The 25,743-nt window shown below is 40.3% G+C and overlaps 1 protein-coding gene across 1 annotated transcript in view; it reads left to right on the top strand.

The window, feature by feature from the left end:
- SPON1 (spondin 1) overlaps positions 1 to 25,743 on the top strand; it is a 346,568-nt gene that overhangs the window by 271,565 nt on the left and 49,260 nt on the right. Inside the window, exon 7 of the mRNA XM_005290831.5 lies at positions 10,458 to 10,522. Within this exon, the coding sequence (XP_005290888.1) occupies positions 10,458 to 10,522 (65 nt within the window). The remainder of the gene's footprint in view (positions 1 to 10,457; positions 10,523 to 25,743) is intronic.

The raw sequence follows: 25,743 nt of genomic DNA, 5'->3' as shown, positions 1-25,743 counted from the left end.
GCCACCCTGCTCCAGAGCAACCTGGGCCAAATCATTCAGGGATGGTGCACACATTGGTAAACTTGTGTAAAGGGATTCAATTTAAAGGCCAAGGTAGAAAATAGGGAAGTGTGGCAGATAGAACTACTAGCAGGAGGGTGCAAATTACACTCACTTACATCAATTTATTGACATGTAATTTACATTATCCTTTACAATGGTGCCCATTGTAAGACCCAGCCCCTATTTTAGGCACATGGAACTTTAAGATACTGCCTATGTTCTGTATTCTTAAAGAGATGGGAAAGAAAAGCCAACCCACCCCCAGCAAGACAGGCTACATAGAAGGAAGCAAGATACGCAACAGAATAGCAGCCTGCAATCAGCAAAACATGAAGGAGAGCTCTCAGGGGATAAATACTTTCCTATTATGCTGATTGGTTCACTAACTGAAAATGAGAACAGAAATATTTACAATGTACCTAGGAATCAATAACACAAGCTGCCTGGGGCAGGGTGGGGGGGGGAGTTATAGTGTGTAAGAACAAAATATCACTTTATCAGAAGATGCAGGGTACCCATATATTGTATAACAACAGCTTACAAGAAATAAAATAGGGCACAAGATTTTCACTGTCGCCCTTAGCAACAATTCTGTTATTAATTTCAGCCCACATTGCTTTCCCAAAACATTCGCTTCCTGGAAAGAAAACCCCAAGGGACAGATCATGGAGAAAGATATACCTGGAAGTGAATGTATGATTTGGGGATATGTAACAGCAGTAATTATGAAAATGCTTTTCCTTTTATGTCATCACAGATAATATACAACACAAAACCATGATCACTCCAGAAATTATCCAGAACTGATTTTTTTTATGGATTTTTAAATGTACTGTGAATGGAGATCCATTCAACCAGTGCTTTAGCAGTTTTATAGCACTATTGCCATTTCTAAACAATGGCCTGGGATTGGTAGGCAGGTATATCTGAGCTTCGGTTCTGCCCCTGGCTCACTGCGCAGCCTGGGGCTAGTCACTTGGATCAACATTTTCTAATTTAGATGCCTGACATCATGCTGATGTGTTTGAAAAGTTTTGACTTTAATCGATCTGTCTATCTTCCTTTCTTTAAAATGTGGATAATACCTCCTTCATTTGAAGGTGTGTGTATACATACATATATAGTCATATAAATGCTAAGCATTATTGACCCAATTCAGGAAAGCTTCTTTATTCAGCATAGAATTTAAGCAGTTGTAGAACTTTAAGCACCTGTCTAAGTGCTCTCCTGAATAGGGACAGACCAAAGCACATGCTTACTACCTACTTTCTTGAATCAAGGCCTATTAGCATGCTAAACATTCAGAACTGGGTTAGATTTTGATCCCTTTCTTCAGGGTTTTCAGTTCCACCCCCATCTCTACTCCCTTATATATGTCCATCATGCCATTCTGCTTCTGCAATTCCATGGAATTCCAAAGTCCACTAAACAAATACCTTAAGTGTTTTGGTGTCTTGTAGTTCATGTAGTTTCTAAGATCAATTTTATTTCTTATTTCTGGGAGAAAAGAAATGCAATACATTATGCAATACATGTATACATTAAACATTATTGAGTTGTGCAGGGAGTAATTCAATCTCTGTATATATTACAGTTGTAAATATTGAATTCAGTTCAAGTATATATGCACACTTCATTCATGATGTGTGGTTTTATTATGTGCCACAGTTTTTAAAATGTCAGAGCATAAGAGCATCTCCATCCTGCTTCAGAAAAATCACTGTCATATAAATTCAGATAAGAGCAAAGTAAAATGCAGTCCTGACGTAAGTCCACTGATTTAAATGGGTTCTCAACAGCTTACAATAGCTCTGAAGTTGTGCTAGTGGATTTTAAAATAATATGCATAAAGAGAAAAGGATCTCAGCAATGATGTATAGTAAACCATTAGCAATGGTCTCCTATTTTTATTGTCATTTTTTAATCTTTTGTGATGCTAAAGAATTTAACCCTAAGGTATAAATGCTCTCCTCTGTATAATATATAAAAGCAGCTTCTTGTAAGTTAGTGTCTAAGCTCTTATAAAGAAAAATGTCGGCATACAAAAATAAACTGCATCCTAGAACTGGGGCTTGAAGTAACTGAAGCTGCACCTTTAGCAACACCCACAGGGAAATGTATGCACTATACACCATAAGAGGTAATATCATGTTACTATCGTGCAGGGGACTTTGCAAATAAGGGTATGTAATATATTTATGTTAATGGCTGTGATGATCTTCTGATGTGCCCAATGTGAACCAAAAATTCTCAGAAACCTCAGCAGACTCAGGCTAAGCTGACTACTTACACAATTAATGAAACCTGCCTTCTCTCCAAAATAAAGAGTGCATTACTAGATCTCACGTTCACAGTTATTATAAGTTAATGTGCATGTCAAGATCAATTTGAAAGCAAAAACAAAGATTGGGAAGTTTTGAGGAATAAAAAGTGATGAGTAGCTACATCCTATTGCCGTATACAGTCTCGAAAATCTGAATGAACAACTTCCTTCTATTCCGATATCTGGGTCTGGATGTTCTCATTTTGTTCAAAAAAGTACATCTAACTGAACTGGGGAAAACATGTTTTTATTTCCACACAGTACAAATAGATTTTCTCAACCAAAGGGCTTTGTTGAACTTCCATTAAGATCAATAGAAACTCTTGTGGATCAATTAACTAACCACTGATTTTGCATTAGTTCATGGTTCAGAGAAATGTGTCTCTCTCCATTTTTTCTAGATACTTACAAAAACCATACCATTTTATCCTCCTGCCTCTTTGCACAGGCACATTTTCTTTTCTAATCTATGAAACATGAATACTTCCTGGCATAGTTTCTGTCACAGTTGCATACTCTGTACATGCATTGTAAGCATCTAAACTTGTATTCAAAGTTATGTCATCAAACAAAAAAATATGTTCATGAACTCAAGAAAATTGTTCGTGGACAGTGGACATAAGCTTTTCACAGATCAAGATGGTAATTTGTGTTTGTGTGTGGGGACAGGCGATTTTGTGTATACTTATGATAGTGAAACCCTTGTGTCCTGATCTCTTCTTAGATTAGGGTACCATCATCTGTCTGCCTTACTGTCCATCGCCCATCCAGATATTTATAACGTCCTTGTTGCCATAGTATCTGAATCTTCTACAAGTACAACAACATAGTGTTGATTTCTTCGCTTCCTTCTCTCTCACCACCACCTCCTTTAAAGTCTTGTGGAGAGAAAGAATGGTCTTGAGGTGAAGGCAGTGCCCTGGGATGTAGAAATTTGGGTTCAGTTCCTCTCTTTGGCGTAGACTGTCAATTAGAGCTATGCATCTAGGTGATTTTTTGGGTTGCTGGCAATTCTGAATGAATGAATGAATAAATAAATAAGAATTGGGTCGACCCAAAAGCAGTTCTTTAAAAAAATCTTTGGCAAATAACCCATGCCCCATAAACGTTTTTTATTTTTCAGCACCTTTTACTTTTTTTAAAATTATTATTAAATTGAAGGAAATGTCAAATTGAAGAGCTGTTGATATGAAAAATCTAAAAGTTAATGCTATGTTGTTCATTTTAAAAAAAATTGTTTTGTGGGGATGACCAAAACCATCCGATGAAACCAACACATGTTCATGAAATAATATTTACGAACTCCTGGATGACAGGAGAGGTCCTGGAAGACAGGAGAAGAGCTAATGTAATACCCATCTTTAAAAAGGGGGGAAAGGAGGAGCTGGGAAACTATAGACCAGTCAGCCTGACTTTAATACCTAGGAAGCTACTAGAGTAATGTATATAAAACATTCAGTTTCCGAATGCCCGGAGGAATGCGGTGGACATAATATACCTGGACTTTAGCAAGGCTTTTGACACAATCCCACATGACATTCTGATAAGTAAGCTGGAGAAATGTGGGCTTGACAGAACTACCATTAAGTGGATACATAATTGTTAAAGAACCACAAACAAAGAGTAACTATTAATGGAATGATGTCAGATTGGAGGGAGGTCTCAAGATGGGGAGGTCTCAAGTGGGGTTCCCTAGGAATCTGTTCTGGGTCCAGTGTTGTTTAACATTTTTATTAGTGACCTGGACATAGGTATAGAGCATACTGGTCAAGTTTGTAGATGACACAAAGCTGGGGGGTTGCCAGTACTTTGGAGGATAGAAATTCAGAGGGACTTGATGAATTGGAGAACTGGGCTATAGACAACATGAAATTCAACAAATACACAAGTACAGAATGGGGGGAAACTGGCTTAGCAGCAGCACTGCTGAGAAGGATCTAGGAGTTGTGGTGGATCACAACCTCAACATGAGTCAGCAATGTGATGCTGTTGTGAAAAAAGCAAATGCAATTTTAGGTTGCATTAACAGAGACATAGCATGTAAGTCATGGGAGATGATCGTATCGCTGTACTCAGCACTGGTTAGGCCTTAGCTGGAGTACTGTGTCCAATTTTTGTCACCAATATATAGAAAGGTTGTAGAGAGACTGGAAAGAATCCAGAGGTGAGCAACAAAGATGATTGAAGGGATGGAATGCAAGCCACGTGAGCAAAGGCTGCAGGAACTGTGTATGTTTAGTTTGGAAAAGAGGAGATTGCTGTCATTTCTCCCCTTAATCTTCAGATTCTTGTAAGGCTCCCACAAAAAAAATGGAGAAAAGTTGTTCTCTTTTTGCCACAGAGGGCAGGACAAGAGGCAATGGGTTCAAACTACAGAATAGCAGCTTTAGATTGAATCTCAGGAAAAACTTCCTAACTGTAAGAACAGTAGCCAGTTGAACAGACTTCCTAGGGAGGTTGTGGAAGATTCTTCACTGGAGGTTTTCAAAAGGAGGTTGGCTAGCCATCTGTCTTGGATGGTTTAGACTCAACAAATCCTGCATCTTGGCAGGGGTTAGACTAGATGACATTTGTGGTCCCTACTAACCCTATGGTTCAATGAAACATTTTGGTGTTGCTGAATCTGCATTTTTCACCAAAAAAGTTTCAGCTGAAAAATTTCACCCAGCTTTACTGATTATGTGACCTTTGGCAAGTCACTCAGTTTCTCTGTGCCCCATCGTAGAATGGGGTGCTAGCTTATCTACCTCATAGCAGTGTTGCAAGGATAAGTTCATTAATGTTTGAGAGATGCTCAGATACTATGGCGATATAGACCATAGCAATAGATAGAAATCCTGTCTTTTAAAACAAAACAAATGCCAACCAACTGCTGTCTGAAACCATTAAAACGAAACATTGGCTCAAAACATATTTATTCATTTTCCCAATTGATTCAATCTGACTGGATGATTTGGCTGTCTGCTAAAGTGCTTTGTCATTTGTTTACTTGAACTGAATCCAATAGTATTATTTATTATAAAGTACTAAGAATCCTGCATAGTACAATAAAATGTTATTGTATATTACATGTTGTATAGTATAAAAGCAGTAGTAAAAATTACTTCATAAAAGCAATACTTTTCAATACTGAACCAGATACATATCATGGCAACTATTAAAAAGCGGCAGGAGCATATGAGAAAGTTTGTAGAATTTGCCAGATCCTACTAATCTCACCTCTGATTCAGTAGGATTCTAATGGAAGACTTAAAAATTTTGCTATAAGCTTCCACTACATTTTTAACTGACACTCTTTAAACAAGTTGCTTTACATCCCATTGGTTGTGCAATACTTTAAATCAAACTATATTCTGAATGCTACTCTAGTGAGATATGCCTCACTTTCCATTCTTTATGATCCAGGACATTTTCTGAATCGTTTTGTAATGCACATTATTGAGTGATTTAGTTCAATGGTTGATTCATAGTGCAGGATTAATGTATGGTGCCATTTAATTGCAAGGACAAACAGATGTAATACAAGTTATTAATTCTTGAAAAATAAAAATATATATAAAATGGGTCTCTATATCTGAGTGGAAGCATATGTTATAAAATTCTGCTTTAAAGCTTTCTTTTAGGAGGCTATTTTGGTAGGCAAAAGTTGTTGCATGTAAAAATCCAGTGTAACTGAAGTCAGTTTAAAGACTCCTATTGACTTCAGAGGGCTTTGGATCAGGCCCTAAGAGTATGATAAAGAGATAATTTTGGCAGATCGAGAAACTGAACTCCTGTTTAGACAAAGGACAGGCACAACATCAGCAGTGGAAATTTCCTTCCCCCATTACTGCGTCTCTAGGGATGAAAGGATATTTCAGTTTCCTTTCCCAATACTTCCTACTACTGAGCCTAACAACGGTGCTAATTAGCAGTTATTTTTGTAAAAACTAGCTGATTGTAGATAACTGACAGACAGACAGACAGGTTTTATCTGGCAAATGCATTGTTCATTATTAATTCTGAAAACTTCACTATGACTTTAGTCAACATACTCTAGTATAATTTGTAAATGTGCTACAGTATAAAGTATTATAAATGATTATATCTAAACTACACTTGTCAGATTAAATTAACTATATAGATTTTGTGATGCAGTAATAGTTTATGTTCATTTAATTGCTAATTTGCAAAATGTGGTCATCCTCTCATCCTCTGTGAGCCCCCTAGTCATGAATATAAATGACATAGGCCCTGATTCCGGAAAGCATCTCTATTCAGCACAGTCCTGAAACATGTGAATAGGGATGGAGTTAAGTGCATGCTTAAGGCTTTCCTGAATCCGAGCCATAGGACCTGATCCAAAGCCCACTGATCTGATCCAAAGTGAGTCTCTCTGGTACTTTATTTTGGCCCTGATTCAACAAAGTACTTAAACACAAGACTTAAATTTAAGCACGTGAGTAGTTCCATTGACTTCAATGCTTAAGATGAGGCAGATACTTAAGTACCTTGCTGAACTGAGGCCTAAGAACCCAAGAAAATTCAATTACTCATGTGTGGGTTTAATCTCAGACATTTTATATTCTCATAAGAGAATTTAAAAAGTATCCCTCAAATTTCTATCCCACACAGAAGGAGAAGTAGACAGGCAAAGATGTATACTACACCATGGACATGTGTACACACACAACGCACTGGTGAACATGTGTTAGAGTTGCCCTCTGTGCCCAATCCAGAGAGGATATGGCTCTTCAGCTCATATTTTAGAGACTTGTGGCCTTGGTTCAATATAACCAATATGGCTGAATCACACGGACTAAGGAAGTCCCTCCCTTTTTTAAAGATTGTCACTCTGGTTATATTTGTATACTGGAGATGTTACATTTAAGGTTGTGTTATGATTTCAGATTACAGAAAATGTAACAACATTCTGCAAACGTTATTTCTTTTCAATCTTACCCTTTGGTAAAAACTAGCTCCTGGCTAGCTCTTGAGTATAGAATCTCTGTCAAAGGGAGATTTAAAAACAACAGCAACAAAAATCACCAGAAACATTTAATAAAAAAATTAGTCACTTAAAAATTTTGTAACTTCTGAAAAATCAGTAGTATCTCTGATGTGCACTACTTTAACCTTGATATGATTTGCAGTCATTATTTAAAAATTAAATCTAGCAAATAATTGTTACACAGTCTCAATCTGAAACAGTAGGGATGCCTTTAGTCTATATTATAGTCTAATCCCATTTAATTGGAGGTGGGTTCATTTGTATCTGGATTTAAAACCCTTCAAAGTGTTGGATTCTGGGGTCTTTGGCTCTGGGTATTGATTCATTGTAAAGAGGGGTCCTGGCTATGAAATTCAAATCCCAGATTGAATTCCAGCCTACCCCGGAAGCAAAGCAGTGTTTGAATCCAAGCCTTCTGAGTCGGGTCTCTCTCTCTCTCTCTCTCTCTCTCTCTGCTCTGAATAATGAACTACCATTTTGAAGCATTATTCATTCTTAGTACGCTGTACTATGTACATTTACAATGCAAGTGCCACAAGCGTTTGCTTATATAAGTGACTTGAAGTAGCTATGATTTCTGTTGGGTAAACAGTGCACCGTTTAGAAAGTGCAAATATGTATATTTAACTAATAACAATCAGACTCCCTTTGGTGTGTGTAATATGTAGGTAAATCATTTTAAATGCAAATGTGTTCTAAAGGAATGTAAATTAAAACACACATATTTAAAAAGTGCTACGATGTTGAGGCAAACAGCCAAAGCAAAGGAAATTTAAAATTAAGGGAGATTCCATCCTTAGCACAAGATATACACACGTACACAGAGAGAGACAGTGAGTATCTGCCAGATACTAACTCTCCTGGTTCGATCAGTTTCTGCTATTCGCTTCTTACCCTTAATTACTCTCAGGGAAATACTGTCTACCCTATTTCTGAAGATACTTGGGACCCAGGATGCAGTGGAAGCAATGTGGCTATTCTGGGTGCATTTGGGATCAGGCTGTATGCCCCGCATGAAGCAGAGCACAGCTCAATTGTACCCCAATATGACAGTAGTTTTGGAAGGTGGAGTAGGGAACAAGCAAGGCTAGGGCTGGTGGATCAGGCTGCTGCAGCCATGTGGTCTTCTGCAGATCTCAGATTTCCTTACTACACAATGCACGCGGTGTGCTGTGCATGATTGTTCCCCTTTCCAGCACAGTATTCCTTATACTAACCCCACTAATAATCTGCTGGTCATTATCTTTTGATATTTATTTAAATACATAATGCTAGATCTTCAGCTGGTGTACATGAGTATTGCTCCATTGAGTTTAATGCAGCTATGCCAATTGACACCAGCTCAGAGTCTGGCCAATGTCTGTTCAACAGCAGCAAATTATCCCTCCATAAAGTAAATGGATTAGTCCAAGCTGCTCTCTCAGGATGAGGAAGAGGTCATGTTGAGGATGAGCACCTGGGGCTGAACAGCTTCCATGTTACAGATAAGCCACATCAGTGCTGTAATTGCTTTGCTTTGGTAAAAAGAGGGAGACCGAGAGTAATGACAGCGGTAGAAATGACCAGTGAAAATTGATTTCCCTAAACTGGGGCATATATGGATTAGAGGTAGCCTGGGGTATCAGCACCATTGCTTTCAAGCAGGAAACGGCAAGAGTATCACTAAAATTAAAGGACAGCTCTGTTGGAACTGCCAATTACCAGTAATGTATGGGCAGGTTTTTTAGTTTAATTGGGAAGTATTTTAAAAGGCTGCAGAAATCATGAGCATGAGTTGTGAACTTCATATTTTCTTAAACAATTTACTGGGCAGGAATCCTGGGGGAGATGGGAAAGGCTCTAAGAAACATTTGATAGATGTCCTCTGTGCACCAGAGCCTCATTAAAACAGTCTCCTGTTTTTGTTCTGGGTTTATTACACTACATATAAATTTAAAAACTGCTGATGCAGGAATTCTTATAGGCTTTAGAAAAAAACTCTTTGTACGGTGCTTAGCCACAGTCTGGGTTTCCACAGGTGTGTTATATACTTCACCATTTTTGTTATGAGTTTGTGTGGGTGAGGGAGAGTGGGATAAAACCACTATCAATAGTTGTATTTAAATATTTACAGGCAGTCACAGTGCATCCATTGATTGTTTGCATAATACCGAATCCTTCCAGATAAGGAAGTTTTATTAATGCTGTTTCTGCCATTAATAATAACCATCTTTGTGGTGTTTCTGATTGACTAGGGCAAATTTCCAGTGCAAGGCTTTTTGTCTCCTTTCTGCCCTCCTCAGTGAGCGCCACTTTGAAAACATTCCCCTCAACTCAGGAGTTGCTGATCCCATTCTCCTTTCCCAAGTGCTATTGTGTCCATTGCTAAACCCTACAAATAGCACCATTCCTGTTATTGTTCCTCAGCAAGGGTCAGGACTGCACAAAACTGTAACAGAATCCACCAGAGATGTGCAGTTTGGCCAGTATTCTGGCTGTCTCCTGTCTTCCCCTCAAGGTGGCAGGAGTGGCTGTATTTTGGAATGAGGAGGTCTGTGGGAACGACAGAGTGCTGTTGTGTGGTGTTTGGTCTCTGTGCTCTTCCCAAGTTTCCCACACTTTTAGCAGAACATCTCTTGTCTGTGCCATGCTGCGACTGGCCTTGTCCATGCCATTTGGACACCCATTGCCCTCCTCAGTTCAACCAAGCTATGGAGGGGAGAGTAACTGTAACCCAGAGCAGCAGTAACTCATGATGCGTTTTGCATCATGAACTCCACCACTCTTAAAGGGAAATGTGATGAACTGAACTATTCTGCATTCTGCTCCCCACCCTCTTAGTTGAGTTCACCTCCTGCAGAAGAGGGAGAGGTAGCAATGCAGTGATGGTAAGGGAAGGCTTTCTTCTCGGTGTTCATGTAAGCTCCTCTCTGCACCACACTGAGCAGGGCAACACATCCCCCAAGCAGCCGGGAAAGCGAGGTATCTCTGTCTTCATTGGAATTCTGAGGTGCATCTAGAATCCAAGTGCCTCCTCAATTTGCTATAAATCATTGCAGAATGTTACTCCCATAGTAAAGTTCTCCCACTCACTGTTTTATATTGTGTTGTCTTCTTTTACAGAGCGATGAGGTTTTAACTGTCATCAAGGCGAAAGCACAGTGGCCTGCCTGGCAACCGCTAAACGTGTAAGTAGGTAGAGAATGGAGACTCCCAATAGACTCCTGTTCAATATCATCTAACAGTGCTCTAAACTTATTGCCTTACACAATGGTTTGCTTTTGCAAAGAAATAATATAAAAGTACTGTTGATAGATGAGTTCGTCTTGTGCTTTGGTATTCTGCCAATGACGGCCTTTTTTTTTATTTGCACGTATGGGGCTTACTAACTATATCAGGGAAAGAGAAAAAGCAGATAGTTTTATTGAGTTTGTGCCTATATTAAACAATGGAGTTCATTTATGAATATATTAGATATATATGTTAGGCTGTCTGGAGTGGCTCGCAAATGTGGGTGCCAACCTCAGGGCAAACTGTTACAAACCAGGGCTCTCAGGTGCAGAAGTCGGGCCAGTTCCATCACTGTGGTCTCTGTGGCAGGGGGGTAATTGGATGCCTGGTCAAAACTTATGAGCAAAACTCTCCATTCCTGACCTGGGGCTTTCCTTTTAGAGGATATTCTCCTCTCCTTGACTAACTGTTCGAGGTCTTTTGTGTCAAGATCATCATATGACCGTGTTTCACCCATTGGGGTTAATATTTAATCTTTAAAACCCTTAATATCAAATTTAAACTTCTAACAGTGCTGGGTTATGATTAAGGCTATGTTATAGTCATGGGTATTTTTATTAAAAGTCATGTACAGATCACTGGCAGTGAAACAAAAGTTCACAGTCTGTGTCCTGTCCATGACTTGTACTATATACTGCTGACTAAATCTTGGGTGCTTTGTTGGGGGGGAGAGCAGCTGCACACAGCCTAGGACCCCCCACAGCTGCTGGGGAGAGGCAGGTGGTGGCACATGGCCCAGGACCCCCACTGCTGCTGGAAGGTGGGGTGGGGGTTTGGCAGGGGCTGGCAGGCTCCCTACTTGGCTCCACACAGCTTCCCGGAAGCAGCGACATGTCCCTCGTCTCCTAGGCAGAAGAGCCAGCTCCGCAGCTCCCACTGACCAGGAACCATGGCCAACAGGAGCTGCGGGGGAGACACCTGTGTATGGAGGCAGCATCCAGAGCCGCTAGGAGCCGAGGGACATGTCACCGCTTCCAGGGAGCTCCTCCCTCCCCCCAAGGTAAGTGCCACCCGGAGCTTTCACCCCCTGCTGCTGCTGGGAGCGGGGCGTGGTGGCCCGAGAGTGCGCCAGCAGCAGCTGGTATGGCTGGCCCAGGGGCTGCCCGAGCTGCTCAGGTGGCCCCCAGGCCAGGCGCACTAGCTGCTGCAGAAGTCCCTTGACTTCCAAGACAGACTCGCAGCCTTAGTTATGATCTATCTCAGTGTTTCTCAAACTGGCGTCACAGCTTGTGTAGGGAAAGCCCCTGCCAGGCCAGGCCGGTTGGTTTACCTGCCCCGTCCGCTCGTCCGGCTGATCATGGCTCCCACTGGCCGCAGTTCACTGCTCCAGGCCAATGGGAGCTGCTGGAAGCGGCGCGGCCAGTGGGAGCCGCGATCTGCCGGACCTGCAGACGGAGCAGGTAAACAAACCAGCCCAGCCCACCAGGGGCTTTCCCTACACAAGCGGCGACCCCAGTTTGAGAAACACTGATCTATCCAATTGACTTGTGGCATGTGAAGCTTGCCAAGACTATGTCAATGTCTGGAATGGCTCACCAACATGGGTGCCAACCTCACGGCACAAACCCCAAACTAGTTGTGTTTTTATAATTAGATTTCACCAACCAAGTATCAAGTGTGAACTCCTCAAGCACTATAACAGCCTTAACATGGAGTCACAGGCAGTTTCCTTGGGCACTCCAGTCTATTTTGTCACCCAGGAAAGACTGCTTTTGTGAGAGATGGTCCCTTACACCAAAAATCGAAACAATATTCAGGTTGCTCCCAGTCCCAAAGGGCTTACCCAAGTCAATTATACCTTAGATTTCTCACTAAAGACACTTGTAGCCAATCTAATAACAAACTAACTACAGATTTATTAACTAAGAAAAGAAACAAGAGAGTGATTTACAAGGTTCAAGCAGGTAAACATACACGCACAAGTTAAAGTCTTAGGTTTCAAAAGCTAATAGGTACTGCTGTAATATGCAAGCTCTATATGTCTTATGGGCTACCTTGACCTAAATAGTTTGGGAATCTCTTGCTTCTGCTTAGAAATATTGCCCTGTCCAAATTACAAGCAGCAAGTGATGCAGTTCCTTCTTAACAAGTATTTTATTCCCTTCCCCTAGAGTTCAAACTGTGATGGGATGTGTCCACCTGCATATCTCTCTTCATGGGTGTGGTGGAATCAATCAACAAAGCCCTTTGTCCACTGATGTTCCTCAGTGGTTTCTCTGGTGTCTATAGGCCTTCTTATGTTGGGGAGGAGATGACACCTCTTGTGGTAAACTAGTATTTCACACTTGATAATGTTTCTCTCCTGACTCGGGGTAGGGGTGGGGTTTACAGTCTTAACAAACATTTTCATAGTTACAGAGCAAACATTCAATATTACCTTAAACATGGGATTCAGATATTGTATGTAAGATTAATACATGCAGCACCCTGCAAGCATTTCATTAAGTCTAAACAGTAAACGCATTCTTATAACTCTAATATCTATTTTAACAATATTAACACACAGACAGGCCAGTCTGGTTCCCAGCTATGCATTTTTCAGTGTTCAGTGAGGCCCAGGGACCTTGGCATGAGCTGGCATCTGGTGTGCCAGTATCACATGTTCTCCTATTTTGTGCACAGTATCGTTTGGTCTGGCACGTCTAGTTTGTGCACTGTGTCCAAAGAACGAATGACTCAAAAACGTGAGGATTTGTATCTCAGAAAAGAGATCTAAAAACAAAGATTAAAGACACTGGACCATATCCTCAGCTACTGTACACTGGCATTGTGACATTGACTTCAATAGGGCTAATCTGATTTATACCAGCTGAGCATCTGACCCACCATCCTCACAGGATTCTTGCTCTTGGGTCTTGTGCTCTCAGCTCAAGACAGGGTAGAATTCCAATAGCTCCAGGATTCTAAACCCCAGATCTTCTGTAACTTCCACCACACGTGATCAGTGCTTGGGCCAAAGCAATTACTAGTCAATATCTTTTACTAATGATATGCCTGGAAATATAAAATCAGTACTGGTAAAATTAGCAAGTGACAAAAATTGATGGAGTGGTAAATGGTGATGGGGAGAGGTCACTGACACAGACTGACCCAGATCACTTGGTAAGGTGGCCTCATTTGAAAATATGCATTTTAACACAGATAAATGTAAAAGCCACCAGGGAACAAAATGTGTAGGTCACTCTGTCGAGATGGGGAACTTAGGGATCATGACAAGAACCAGTTAAACATCTGCTCCCAGTGCATTGCTGTAGCTCAGAGGGCTAATATGATCCTTGCATGTATAAGCAAGGGAATATCTAGAAGGAGAAGGTAGTGGCAGCAGTTCTATATATAGCATTAGTGAGACCATTTTTGGAATAGTGTGTCCAATTCTGATGTCTGCACTTTTTAAATGATGTTGAAAAATTGGAGAGAGTTCAGAAAAGGATTACAAGAATGATTCAAGTACTGGAAAACATGCCTTTTTGTGAGAAACTTAAGAAGCTATTTAATGTATCTAAGAGAAGGTTAACAGGTGACTTGATAAAAGTCTACAAGTATCTACATGGGGAAGAGACTGCTGATTGTAGATGGCTTTTTAATCTATCAGAAAAAGCTAGACAAATTCAGACTGGAATAAGGGGCAACATTTTAACAATGAAGGTAGTTAACCATTGAAATGACTTATCTTGAGATGTGGTGGAGTCTCTATCACTTGAAATCTTTGACTTAATATGGATATTTTTTCTAGAATATATGCTACAGCTCAAACAGAAGTTATGGGCTTTGTTCAGACATTATCACGTAAGGTCCGGTGACCTAACTTTTGCAAGAGGTCAGACTAAAATCTATAAATCTATGGTCTTGCACGAGTAATTATCGCCCTCAGTACCTAGAGTCTTCTAGTATGTTCCTTATTTAACTTAGTCATTCAGTGAGCACCCCATAGCTCAGCTTTGACCATTACTAGCTCTCCAATTTTACTCTGCTCACCAGCTCTTAGTTTTGGATACCTTGTACTGGGATTCCCTAGAGAGAGTTCCAATACCTTTGTATCTGTTTTTTGTCTGATTGTCCTTTAAAGCTTAGGCTTCATTCCACCACCCAGCTCTGCGGCAGTAGAGCCTGTTTGGCTCAGAGGAGCCTTTTTTTTTTTGCCTCCAGCTTCCTCCTCTCTCCCCCCCCCCCCGCACCCCTCCCCCCCCCAATACTGATGGTGCTTTGTATCAACCAGGATAAGGCAACACTTAGAAACATCATAAAAATTAACAGTTGTTTTTATTAGAACACAACTTTATACATTTTTAGGCATATTGTCACATGGCCAGGTATGATAAAGCTTCTAAAACATCCTCCAGAAGTTCTTGTAGTCACCTTTCCTTCTCCAGATGTTAATCTTTCTCACCTTGCAACAGTTTCCAGGGGAAGAAATCCATCTATCTGTTCTTTAAAATTCCATACAAAGGTGACCTTCCCCTAACAACTGTTTTGTTTGTTTGTTTGTTTTTAATAATTTTTGTTATGTTCCTGGTATATTGTTGTGGTGCCCCTTTTTTAATTCCATTTTATAATCTGCTTTCAGCTCCCAAAGGAAGGTAAACCTTTCCAATTAACACACTTCTATTGTTAGAATTTCCATTTGCCTTTATTGATTATCGCTGTTGGAATTTAGATTATGATTGTGCAAGGATTAAAACTTATGCCAGACAAATGCTTAGTCAATTAGTATGCATAACATAGCTAACTAGTCATGGCAAGCGTGCATTGCTAATTTTCTACTGACTAATGGGCATGAATAATTTTCTCTTGAGTAATCATGAATGATATGTCTTTTCCTGATATGGCATAAAGCTGATTTGTCAAGGCATCATGTCACCTAATAGAAAGCCATGTCACAATATATCACAATACATCCAGCAAGAGATCCTAGTGTAAGGTATAAAACACTAATATTATGAAATACATAGCACTAGTAAGCATAACTCTAGAGCCTTAGAAATTAAAGTTACAAATTTTAGCAAGGGATATCAGTCTTCTCATGCTTCAAAGTGCAAGACTATCACTTGATGTGATCAGGATGTAACTTGCTATCCAACTTTTAATAGAAACTTAGTTACAGTGATTGCCCTTATAATATCAGTATTTGTGAGCAGTTAAACATATTGATTCCTGAAATACCAGAGTTTTTCCCTGTACTGATTTTAAGTGGTGACTGCTGTAAATGTATTAACAGATTTCGGTATTCTGAAGAATCGGGTATCAGACGCTATTAGAATCAGAGTGCTACACTAGAGGGACTATTTATCTGGTCAACTTTAATTAAAAAATCACAACAGAGTGAGGGGATCCTGTGACTAACAGGGCTGGAAAAATGGGAGCGGTCTGATTGGCTAACAAATTGACATGGGGGGAAAAAAGACAGTCTCAGACCTTGCTAGCTGTATTATTGTGAAATAATCAATCCATGACAGCAGAACTTGGGGGTACAGAATTCCATCCCCAAAATAAACATTTTTTCTGCTCTATCTGTGGATCCAAATCCAAAAGTCCTTGCTCAGGCAAAACTCCCATTTCTTCAATGAGAGCTTTGCCTGAGCAAGGACTTCAGGATTTGTCCCACAATTAATTTAACATATCACTAGACAAAAACAAAGCACAAGACCAAATCAGCCAGCATTTTCTAATTCTGTAAATTGATATAGTTACAGTGGGAGAAATCAGCCTGTTTTGGCGAGTCATGGAGGAGAGCAAACCCCTAGGCCTGGAAGAAGTGTGAACTCCATAGCTGGGCACGAGCAGAGTTTTCTTGTTCGATGTGGCTGTGAAATCCAAGCCACATAACAGTGTTGTCAGCTTATTTGTTATTACAGCTGTGCCGTTTTCCATGGTCATTACATCCTCCACCCTTTGTGAGCCTTCACCAGCAAAGTAGGTTATCATACAGGCATCATAAAATCATCTTACATAAAATCAATTTACATAAAATGGCAACAATCATGCAATAGGAGATAGTAGTTTCTTCAGTTAGGTCTCTGATGCTTTTCCAAAATTTCTGGGCAAAGCCACCAAGTATGAAGAAGGGATACCCTTTCACCACACAGTTTCTAGCTCTCTGAAAAGCTTTGGGCATTGAAAGCATGCAACTGGACAGGCATAGCCCATTAACTTTCCCTCTTGAAAGATGTTACCAGAATGTTTCCAAAACAGTGGATCGGTTTGCTCATCATTAGCTGGGGCCAACAGGAGATGTTTGAATCTTAACTCCAGTGCCTAGGGACTTTGTTTGATTATTGCAAGCCAGGGAGCTTGTATCACTGTGTATCACCTTGAATCTCAATTAAAGATTTTAGGTTGCATCATAGGGAAAAGCATAGATTGGACATGGGATAGAAGCAATTGGCCAATCTGCTATGCACCTAGATACTATAGTGCTGGATATTTTATAACCTATAAATCATGGAGCAGATAAACAGTATCTTTCCAAATATCATCACATGTGCAGCCAGTCTGCTTATAATAAACTAAAGGGAACTGGTCAACTTAATTATTATTATCTATATTATCATACTACCTAGGAGTTCTAGTCAAGGACCAGGACCCGACTGTTCTTGGCAGTGTACAATCAGAAGAAAAAAGACAATCCTTGCCCCAAAGAGCTAACAATGTAAGTGTAAGAAAAAAAGACAACAGACAGACACAGACAGATGGGGGAATACAAAAGTACAATGAGACAATATTGGTCAGCATGTGGTTTTAGCACACCAGCAGCATAACCATTATCAAGTTTTTAGATACCGAATGAGCAAATCTTTACCTGCTTTTGTAACATTTGTAAAATTAGATTACAAAAACTGAAAGAAAATCTGATTTAGCCTTTCAGTTGTCTGTTTACTCTGCATTTGTCTTCAGCCCCTACAATAAAATTAGTTGTCTATTTCACTTTCCAGATCTCGACACAACAACGTTGAGAATGTGTAAATATTTCAAAGGAACAGCTTCTCTTTGAATGTTTAGAAAAAGGTGCTGGAAATATTTTAAAATCTTGTGATGATAAGCTGAGGTCTATGCAGAAATCCTCCCTCCGTGTTGTTACTGGTGACTCTGCCATGAGGCATCTGAGTCAGTGTGTTCCACCCAGTAGTCTTTCCTTTGTATGCCAGGAAAACATGAAAGTTAAAAGCAGAATACAATAAATTAATACCCCAGCTCCCGGCTTTACTCATCACTGGTAATTTAACAGAGAATAGCTCTCCTAGATGAAGAATCCATGCTGGGGAGCTATTTCCACTATCCTGGAAATGTATAGTGCACCTATACTCATTCCATAAGGAACCCAGTCTAACCCAGCAGCAACAAGCCTTCATCAATGAACAATCTGGTGACACTGAGGGACATATTCCAAAACTAGGTGATGTCCAGCTAAGGCCACTCACAGTTTCCTTCCATAGCCTCCACTTCATTTCACTCTGCTACTGCTGTCCCCTGGGCTGTTTACAAGGAAAGCCTTTGCTACTACTATCTGGAGCACCTGCAACAGGTGAGCTTTGTCCGCCACAGCCTGGTCCATGGACCTCTGGTGTTGTGACTTTGCCCAGAGAACTCCAGTCTGCCGCCCTAAGGAGCCTTACTTAGTTGGAGAACCGGGAATGCAGGGGATGGGGGTGCAGGCGCGTCATTCTCTTCCATTTGTTACTCTCTTTTTCCGACTGACATGAAAGCCCTCTGTGTTTTATTTAATGTCTCTGTCCCCTGAGTCTCACCTCTTGTGACTCTGTTACAGCTAACCCACTCTCATGGCCGTGGTCATATTTGTTTAATAATGATTTTGACTTATTACCTTTTCTTGGGATCACAAACTTCCTCATCTCCTTCCTCTTGCCTGTCCTGTTAGCTCCTACAGTTCTCTGTGTAGCTTGAGTGAATAGCCACATCTTGCTATTGTCTGGACACTTGGTTGCCTATGGCATGTTACAATATCTTGATTGTGTGGCTGGTTTCTTTTCTGAAGTAACACCAATGTATTCCCCTTCAGTAGCATTGTGGTTAATCTTCCTTTGCCATTTTCAAGGGGTTCTTCCTCGGGAAAGGGCAATTTTTGGTAAAAATTTAGGAGTCAGGTTTGCCAGGAGAGAAGGAACAGTGCAGTTTTATTAATTACCTGAGTGCTTAGCTCAGTCTGAGTCTTTGAAGGCTTCTGGAAATTTCTAGTTCAAACAGGTCATTCTCAACACAGGAGTAAGCATGGTTACTCTAAAACACTTTTCTGTGCGCATGGGAATTCACTCAATATTTTACCCCTTTACTTTCCCTCAGATGCCACATATCCTGGATAGCCTCCTTCTGAATGAGGAGAGATGGATACTATCAGCATGATCTCTGGAACAGTCTGCCTTGTCACTCAGCTCTGTGTCACCATCCAGAGTAGGGTACTATACAGTAGAGAGAGAGAGTAAAAAAGGTGGCCCAGGACCTCATGAGAGATGCTAACAAAGGGCCTGATCCAAAGTCTATGGAAATCAATGGGTTTTGCATCAGGTCCATATTAACTGGAGGAAAAAATGCAGATGCTCTTCTGCATCTTTTCCTTTTTGTCTTTCTGGTATTTCTTTATATCCCCACTTTCTCCCACCCCCAACTACTCTACCACACTTTGAACCAAAATAACTTTTACAGCTACTTTGCTATACTCAGTGAGTCTTAAATTCCGCATCAAAAAGTCCAGATAATGAGGTGATTTTCCCTAGCTTTTGAAATTTTTCTTTTTTGTCATCTTTCCTTGCTTCTGCCTGTGTTCACAATACCTCTCTCTCCTTGCAAATGTCCTACATTTTTACACTGCTATACTGCAGGTCAGATAACTCTGGTAAACTGAGAATTAGCTGAGTGAGAAACAGAGCACTTGAATACATTCCCAGCATGGAATTATTTCCAGGTACACTTCACAGGAAATCACTTAGGTAGCAAAAGTCAGTGGAAACTGACAGGTTTTGCTTGGGTTCAGGTTGTAACCATCCAAAAACCCAGCAATTCCCAAATTAAACCATAAATCGGTCCTGATTCACTTAAAATTGGCCCAAGCTCTTTTGAAACTCAACCCAGCTGAACCATTTGGCAAACTTGGCCTGAGTTTTGATTTATTGATGAAATCTGGTTCTGCTGCTGTTCTGGAAGTTTCACATCCCTTCACTTCTCATTCATTGGTCCCCAGTAACTCAATACCATGCACATGATGGGGAAAAGGGACATAAAAAATATCTGAATGGACTCCCAAGCACAAATACAAAGCGGGGCCCTTCTACTCAAATTGAATGCACTCCTTTTGCCATTAACCCAAAATGTCCATACTAACCTACACCACCTTCTTTTCCACAAGTCCTTGGTGTGCCTCTCCATTCCTCATCTCTACTCCCCGGTATTGTCGCTCTCCTCCACCCCCTCACAGATGTCCCTGGCTCTACATATGCCCCCAGCATCTATTCCTGCTTACCACATCGTGGCTGGCAAAAGAGGCTGCTGTTGGCTGCATTCCCACTTGTGATTTCCACAGCTGGCTGTTCCAGGAGCTACAGAGGTATGGGGAAGCAGCATACAGAGCCAGATGGGCAGGGAGCTTCAAAGGAGCTGGCAGCTACTTTTATCTGCTCCCTTACAGCAGCAGGAGCTCCCTGTAGTGAGGGCAGAGAATTGGCAGCTTTCTCTGAATTGCTGGTTGCTTCTTCCCTCTGGTTATCCCTGTTGCTGCTGCTGCTTCCCCCTCTGCAGTGGAAGGGGCAGGCAATGGAGCCTGACTGTGCCTACTAAGGTAGCAGCAACTTCTGCTACTTGACCTTAAAAGCCTACTTGGGCCAGCATAAGATTACTTTTAACAAACGGAAATATCAGGAAGGCACCATAATGTCCTTAATGCTGCAAGACATTCCAGCATTTATTCAGTGTGTCAATCTGGCAACATTAGATAGATCTTTACATACCATTCATCTTAATAGGCATTCCATTAAACGTGCAATACAATCTGATACCAGCACAGGGTTAAAAATCAAAAATTAAAATGAGACAAGCCGTGAACCACTCCACTACCGGTGCCTCTTGTTTACAGTTTCACTCTACCGTGTGTCTGTCTTGGAAAGCAGTTTCTGCCTGCCAGCTGTGTTTGCAAGGTTAGGGGAAAATAGAAGTAACAGAAAAGTATATTTGGCACCCCCTAAGTACAGGGACTGCGTGGTCCTAGGAGTCTCCTGTTCTGATATTCTGGGTATTCCTGCAATAAAAATAAATGAATTAATAAAGAATGTAAATTCTAAAATCTCCATTTTTCCAATATTTGATCTTCATTCACTAATATCTGGGCCTTCCTTTGTACTACTATGAGAAGCTTGTATCATGTGGTCCCCAAAACAGCAAAAGCTATCTGATTGGCAGTTATGAAGCCTGATTCAAGTATAAAGAGGCTCACTTAGTGAGACATATACACAGTTGAATATAGGATAATAGTAGATAGATATATGCACACTTGTATTCTTAAATGAAAACTTCATCAGTGAACACAAGTTCAATTCAAATACCTGAATTGTAATATTAGATAATATCTAACCATTAGTCACTGTCTCCTTCAGATGATTGCATATATGAGAGTTTTCTGTGTTCTAGAGACCCGATCCTACCTTTTCATCCACTGCACGTTACCATTTGTGTATTGAGGATTACAATGGACAGAGTACTGAATAATGCCTTTACTTTGATTACACATGTATTGTCCTATCTGAACGCCTGAACTCAAATTATGTGGGCACCATTCGGCACCAATGACTGAAGCACAAGTGAATCTTGAAAAGTGTTGGATTGAACGTTGTTAGGCTCAGTTGTGCATCTTTTCGATACTATTTTTATTAATGATTATTATAGCAGCATATAGCGTCCTAAGTCAGAATCGGGGCCCCATTGTGCAAAGCGTTGTATGAACATAATATAAGACAGACCCAAGCAAGTTAATCCTATGTACATATACAAAAAAAAAAAGATTTAATTTTCAGTGGTGCCAATTCAGACCTGAGGTGGGCATTTATAATTCTTTATGTGTTCACTGTCCCAGCACTTGCTTCTTAGCATCTATATGAAAGAATATTAATGATCAAGAGACAGTGTCTAGTTTAATGGTCCATTATATCAGTGTTCCCCAAAGAGTGGAGCACCCTCTTTGGGAGCCATAAAGGATTAGCCAGAGTCAGGGGGTCAATTGTTCTGCAGAGTCTCAACTTTGTTTAAAAAACTTAGTCTCTAGGTGTTGTGGTTGTGAAAGAAAACCTTGACAATGTCCTGGTCTACACCTAAAACTTAGGTTGACCTAGCTACATTATGTGTCTCAGGGCTGTAAAAAAATTTCACACCCTGAGCACCGTAGTTAGGTTGACTTAACCCTGGGTGTAGTCACGGCTAGGTCAATGGAAGGATTCTTCCATCAACCTAGATACTGCCTTTCGGAGAGGTGGATTGCCTACATCAACAAATAAACCCCTTCCGAAAACGTAGGAAACGTTTACACTGCGATGGCACTACAGTGGCAGAGCTGCATTACAGAGCATTACAGCCATAGCTCTGTTGCTGTAATGGCTGTAATGTAGATGTACCCAATGTGAGAGGAGTGTAAGTGATGCACTAATGACTGTGTGAGTTTACAGAGAGCCTGAAACAATAGCTCTACGGTGTGAACTGCCCCTTTTGTTCAGGGGGTACTAACTCAGAAGTCCAAGGATGATGCTGTAAATGTCACCATTGTTATCTATTGTACTACTTATTATCGCCGCTTGTAAGAAAGGAGAGGAAGTATCATATAAAAAGCACTCCCGGTGTTTCCCAAAGGAGATAATGGATGAGTTTGGGTACGGAACAGAGATGTATAAAGGAAGATGTGCACATGGGGAGGTTGCAGAGCAAGCATGATTGGTTTCATTTCCTTGAAGAGTGGTTCTGCTTTCAGAAATTTGGGAAACTTTGAGTTAGACATCTGTCTCTCTCCCTCTTTATAATTTACCTAATCTATACATACGGAGAGAGGGAATTTATATAGATAGACTGATAAATTAATTTCTCCTTGTCCATCTAATCAGGGCATGTGTGTACATATATAAAAATGTGTGTGTGTGTTCACATGCTCATTTACTAAATCTGATAATTTTACCTATATTATTATTTATATTACAGTAGCACCTAGAGGGCCCCTGCCAACATGGGAGCCAGCTGTGCAAAACATGGTACATTCACATAGTGAGAGACAGTTCCTGTCATGAAGAGTTTGCAATCTAAATTGACAAGATAAACAAAGGTGGGAAGGGAAACAGAGGCACAGAAACGTCACATGGGAGGTCAGTGGCCAAGCCAAGAATAAAACCCAGTTCTCCTGATTTCTAGTGCCCTATTCCCTCCTAGACCATGTTGTCTCCCACTTTACAAGAACAGAGAAGTTTACCTCAATATCTGCCATAGATGTATTTGTATTACCCTATACTTACTACAGGAAACACCTTAATTACTGTTAATACTGAGGTGAAATTATTTATTAATGTATGTGAATGAGAGAGAGAACAGAACAAAACTGAATAAGGCATTCTACAGGGATGGTATGTAATATATTGTCCCTAGAGGAGGAAGATACACTACTGAAACAGAGTTGATAGTGCTCTGTTTAAATATTTAAGAAGTCCATGCCTCTGAACTATGTTCCTGCTGGCAATAGCATAATGATACTAAATCGCTTGTTTAGGTAGCCATTATTCTGGTGATGCTATGTACCAGCGAAAAGATGTGCGGTTTATTTCATTAGCTTGCTGCCACCACCTGATTCAGTCTGGATAAACCTATTCACCAAATCTTGGCAGAAACCATTCCATCATGTTTTCTCAGATAACCATTTTACAGGAAATCTAACTTAAAATTACACTATGTCTGCCAACTCTTGTTCTCTGATAAATCTATATCAATCAGTATTGAGAGGGGAAGATTCAGTTTTGAAAACTGAAAGGATTTAGGTAAAAAATAATGAAATTTCCGAAGCTTATACCCCAGAGATCTGGCAATGTCTTTGAGTCACTACTGTCAATTAGTCTTTTAAGAATACTCTATTAAACAGTGAATAAAATTATTCACTATAACGCACCAAGTTCCCCATAGCATACAAACTAAAATTCATACAGTTGGGTATCCAAAAATTTCCTTTCAACAACTTCATGAGGGAAAAAGTATTTATTTTATTTTCCATGCTGTCAGTCTAGTTTCTGTTCTTCCTAATAAAATATTTGTATAGAAAATTACACTTTTTACCCAGTAGTAGCATGGTGTCTTTTTAAACAGTTGGTAGCCGAGTAAGTTTTGTTTTGCAAAACACTCAAGTAAATAAACTGAGGACATTTGCTCAGTTTAAGTTAATGTAATTCTTACCTTCCTGTTATATTATAGTGCTAAAATGACCTGCTGTACTGTAACACAAAGCACTGCCCATTAAAGCTTAGTTTGTTTTCAGTGAGTAAAATGTTTTATCCAGAGAACTAATTTATAAAAGTGTAAATCACAAATGAACAAATTAGCTTCTGAATGGTTGTTTTGCTCAATTAATCAAGTCCTTAGACTATCCAGCTGAGAAGTACAATTAGAATAGGGAAAAGAAGTGTTTTTAACACACACACAACTTCAAATGGTTTATTATAGATTTGACTAACTGGCATGCTGATGAAGGTAAAATGCAGACTTATTCTGAACTCTAATTAACTGGCTGTAATGTGCACATTTTAATTTTTATTTATTATTTCCTCTAAAGTAAAAACAGGAAAGCTGATATCATAGTCCTTTTAATCACCCAGCCACTGTATATCATTAGCATTTGATTATACAAATTGCTTATAAACCCAGTTCCACCTAATAATTTGAGAGTGAAATCATGCATATATAATTTCACCTAGAGTGAGTGTCAACTGGGGATTACACAGAAATGGGGAAGTTATTATTTTATAGTTACATGTTACAGGACATTTTACAGGACATTTTACAATACCCATTTTTCTTGCAGTCTTGCAGTATTAGACATTTTTCCTGATTGTTTGCATTTATGCTCCATTATTTCTGTAACTTTGGATAAAAGGTAGGCCCAGTTTTTTACTTCCTTTAAGCTCTTTGTACTCCTAGAAACACATTTAATATACTGACCACCATACCCAGTGTGCACATTGCACCACCTAAAATTTTCTTGAATGCTTAGATGGTTGTCAGAAGGCCAAGCACTTACCAAATTGCAAATTGCATATTGTGTTGAATACAAAAGGGCTTAAAAATGTGTTTCAGGCAGGGTCATTGTTTTCATGACCGTGGTAGAACATACTGTAGGTGTCCTGTTCACTTGGTGTGCTGTATTCTGTACATCCTATGAGTAAATACAGAGTGGCTGTAGGACAATGGAACAGAGTGCCTTGGGAGGTTGTGGAAGCTTCTTCACTGGAGGTTTTCAAAAGGAGGCTGTCTTGAATGGTAGACACAACAAATCCTGCATTTTGGCAAGAGGTTAGACTAGATGATTCTTGCAGTCCCTTCTAACCCTATGGTTCTATGATTCTATGTAATGAAGCTGTTGTTTGAGGAGGCTGGATTGTGAATGACCTATTCAGGAGACCACATGGACACACATTTATACTACAAAGTCAAGCACTGTGGTGGATCCACTCCAGGAGTAGAGAAATATACTGGAAGACACATCCTATATATATTAAATTGATTAATTATAACAGGCCACAGAATGGTACCTTTTGGTTCATTGAGACATGCCTACTTTAATACAATTTTATTTGCATTCAGCAAGAGAGACATGAGTAGGGTTACCATTCGTCCGGATTCCCCCGGACATGTCCGGCTTTTTGAGCTAAAAATAGCGTCCAGGGGGAATTTGTAAATGTCCGGACCCCCCCCCCACCCCCATGCAGAGCGCGCGCAGCTAACAGGGCAGCCGGCCGGATAGTGTCACTTACATGGGACTCCGACAGCCAGAGAGCCCCTCCTCTCCCCTGCAGCAGAGCTCACTCCCTCCCTCCCTGCATTCGCAGATCGCTCCGGCAGTCCGGAGCTCCTCCCCCGCTGCTGCCCAGCGTGCCGGGACGAA

Source organism: Chrysemys picta, chromosome 4 (genome assembly GCF_011386835.1).
Source record: "Chrysemys picta bellii isolate R12L10 chromosome 4, ASM1138683v2, whole genome shotgun sequence".
Classification (NCBI taxonomy): domain Eukaryota; kingdom Metazoa; phylum Chordata; order Testudines; family Emydidae; genus Chrysemys; species Chrysemys picta.
The sequence above is the reverse complement of the archived record's forward strand: the minus strand, read 5'-3'. Positions and strand labels throughout refer to the sequence as shown.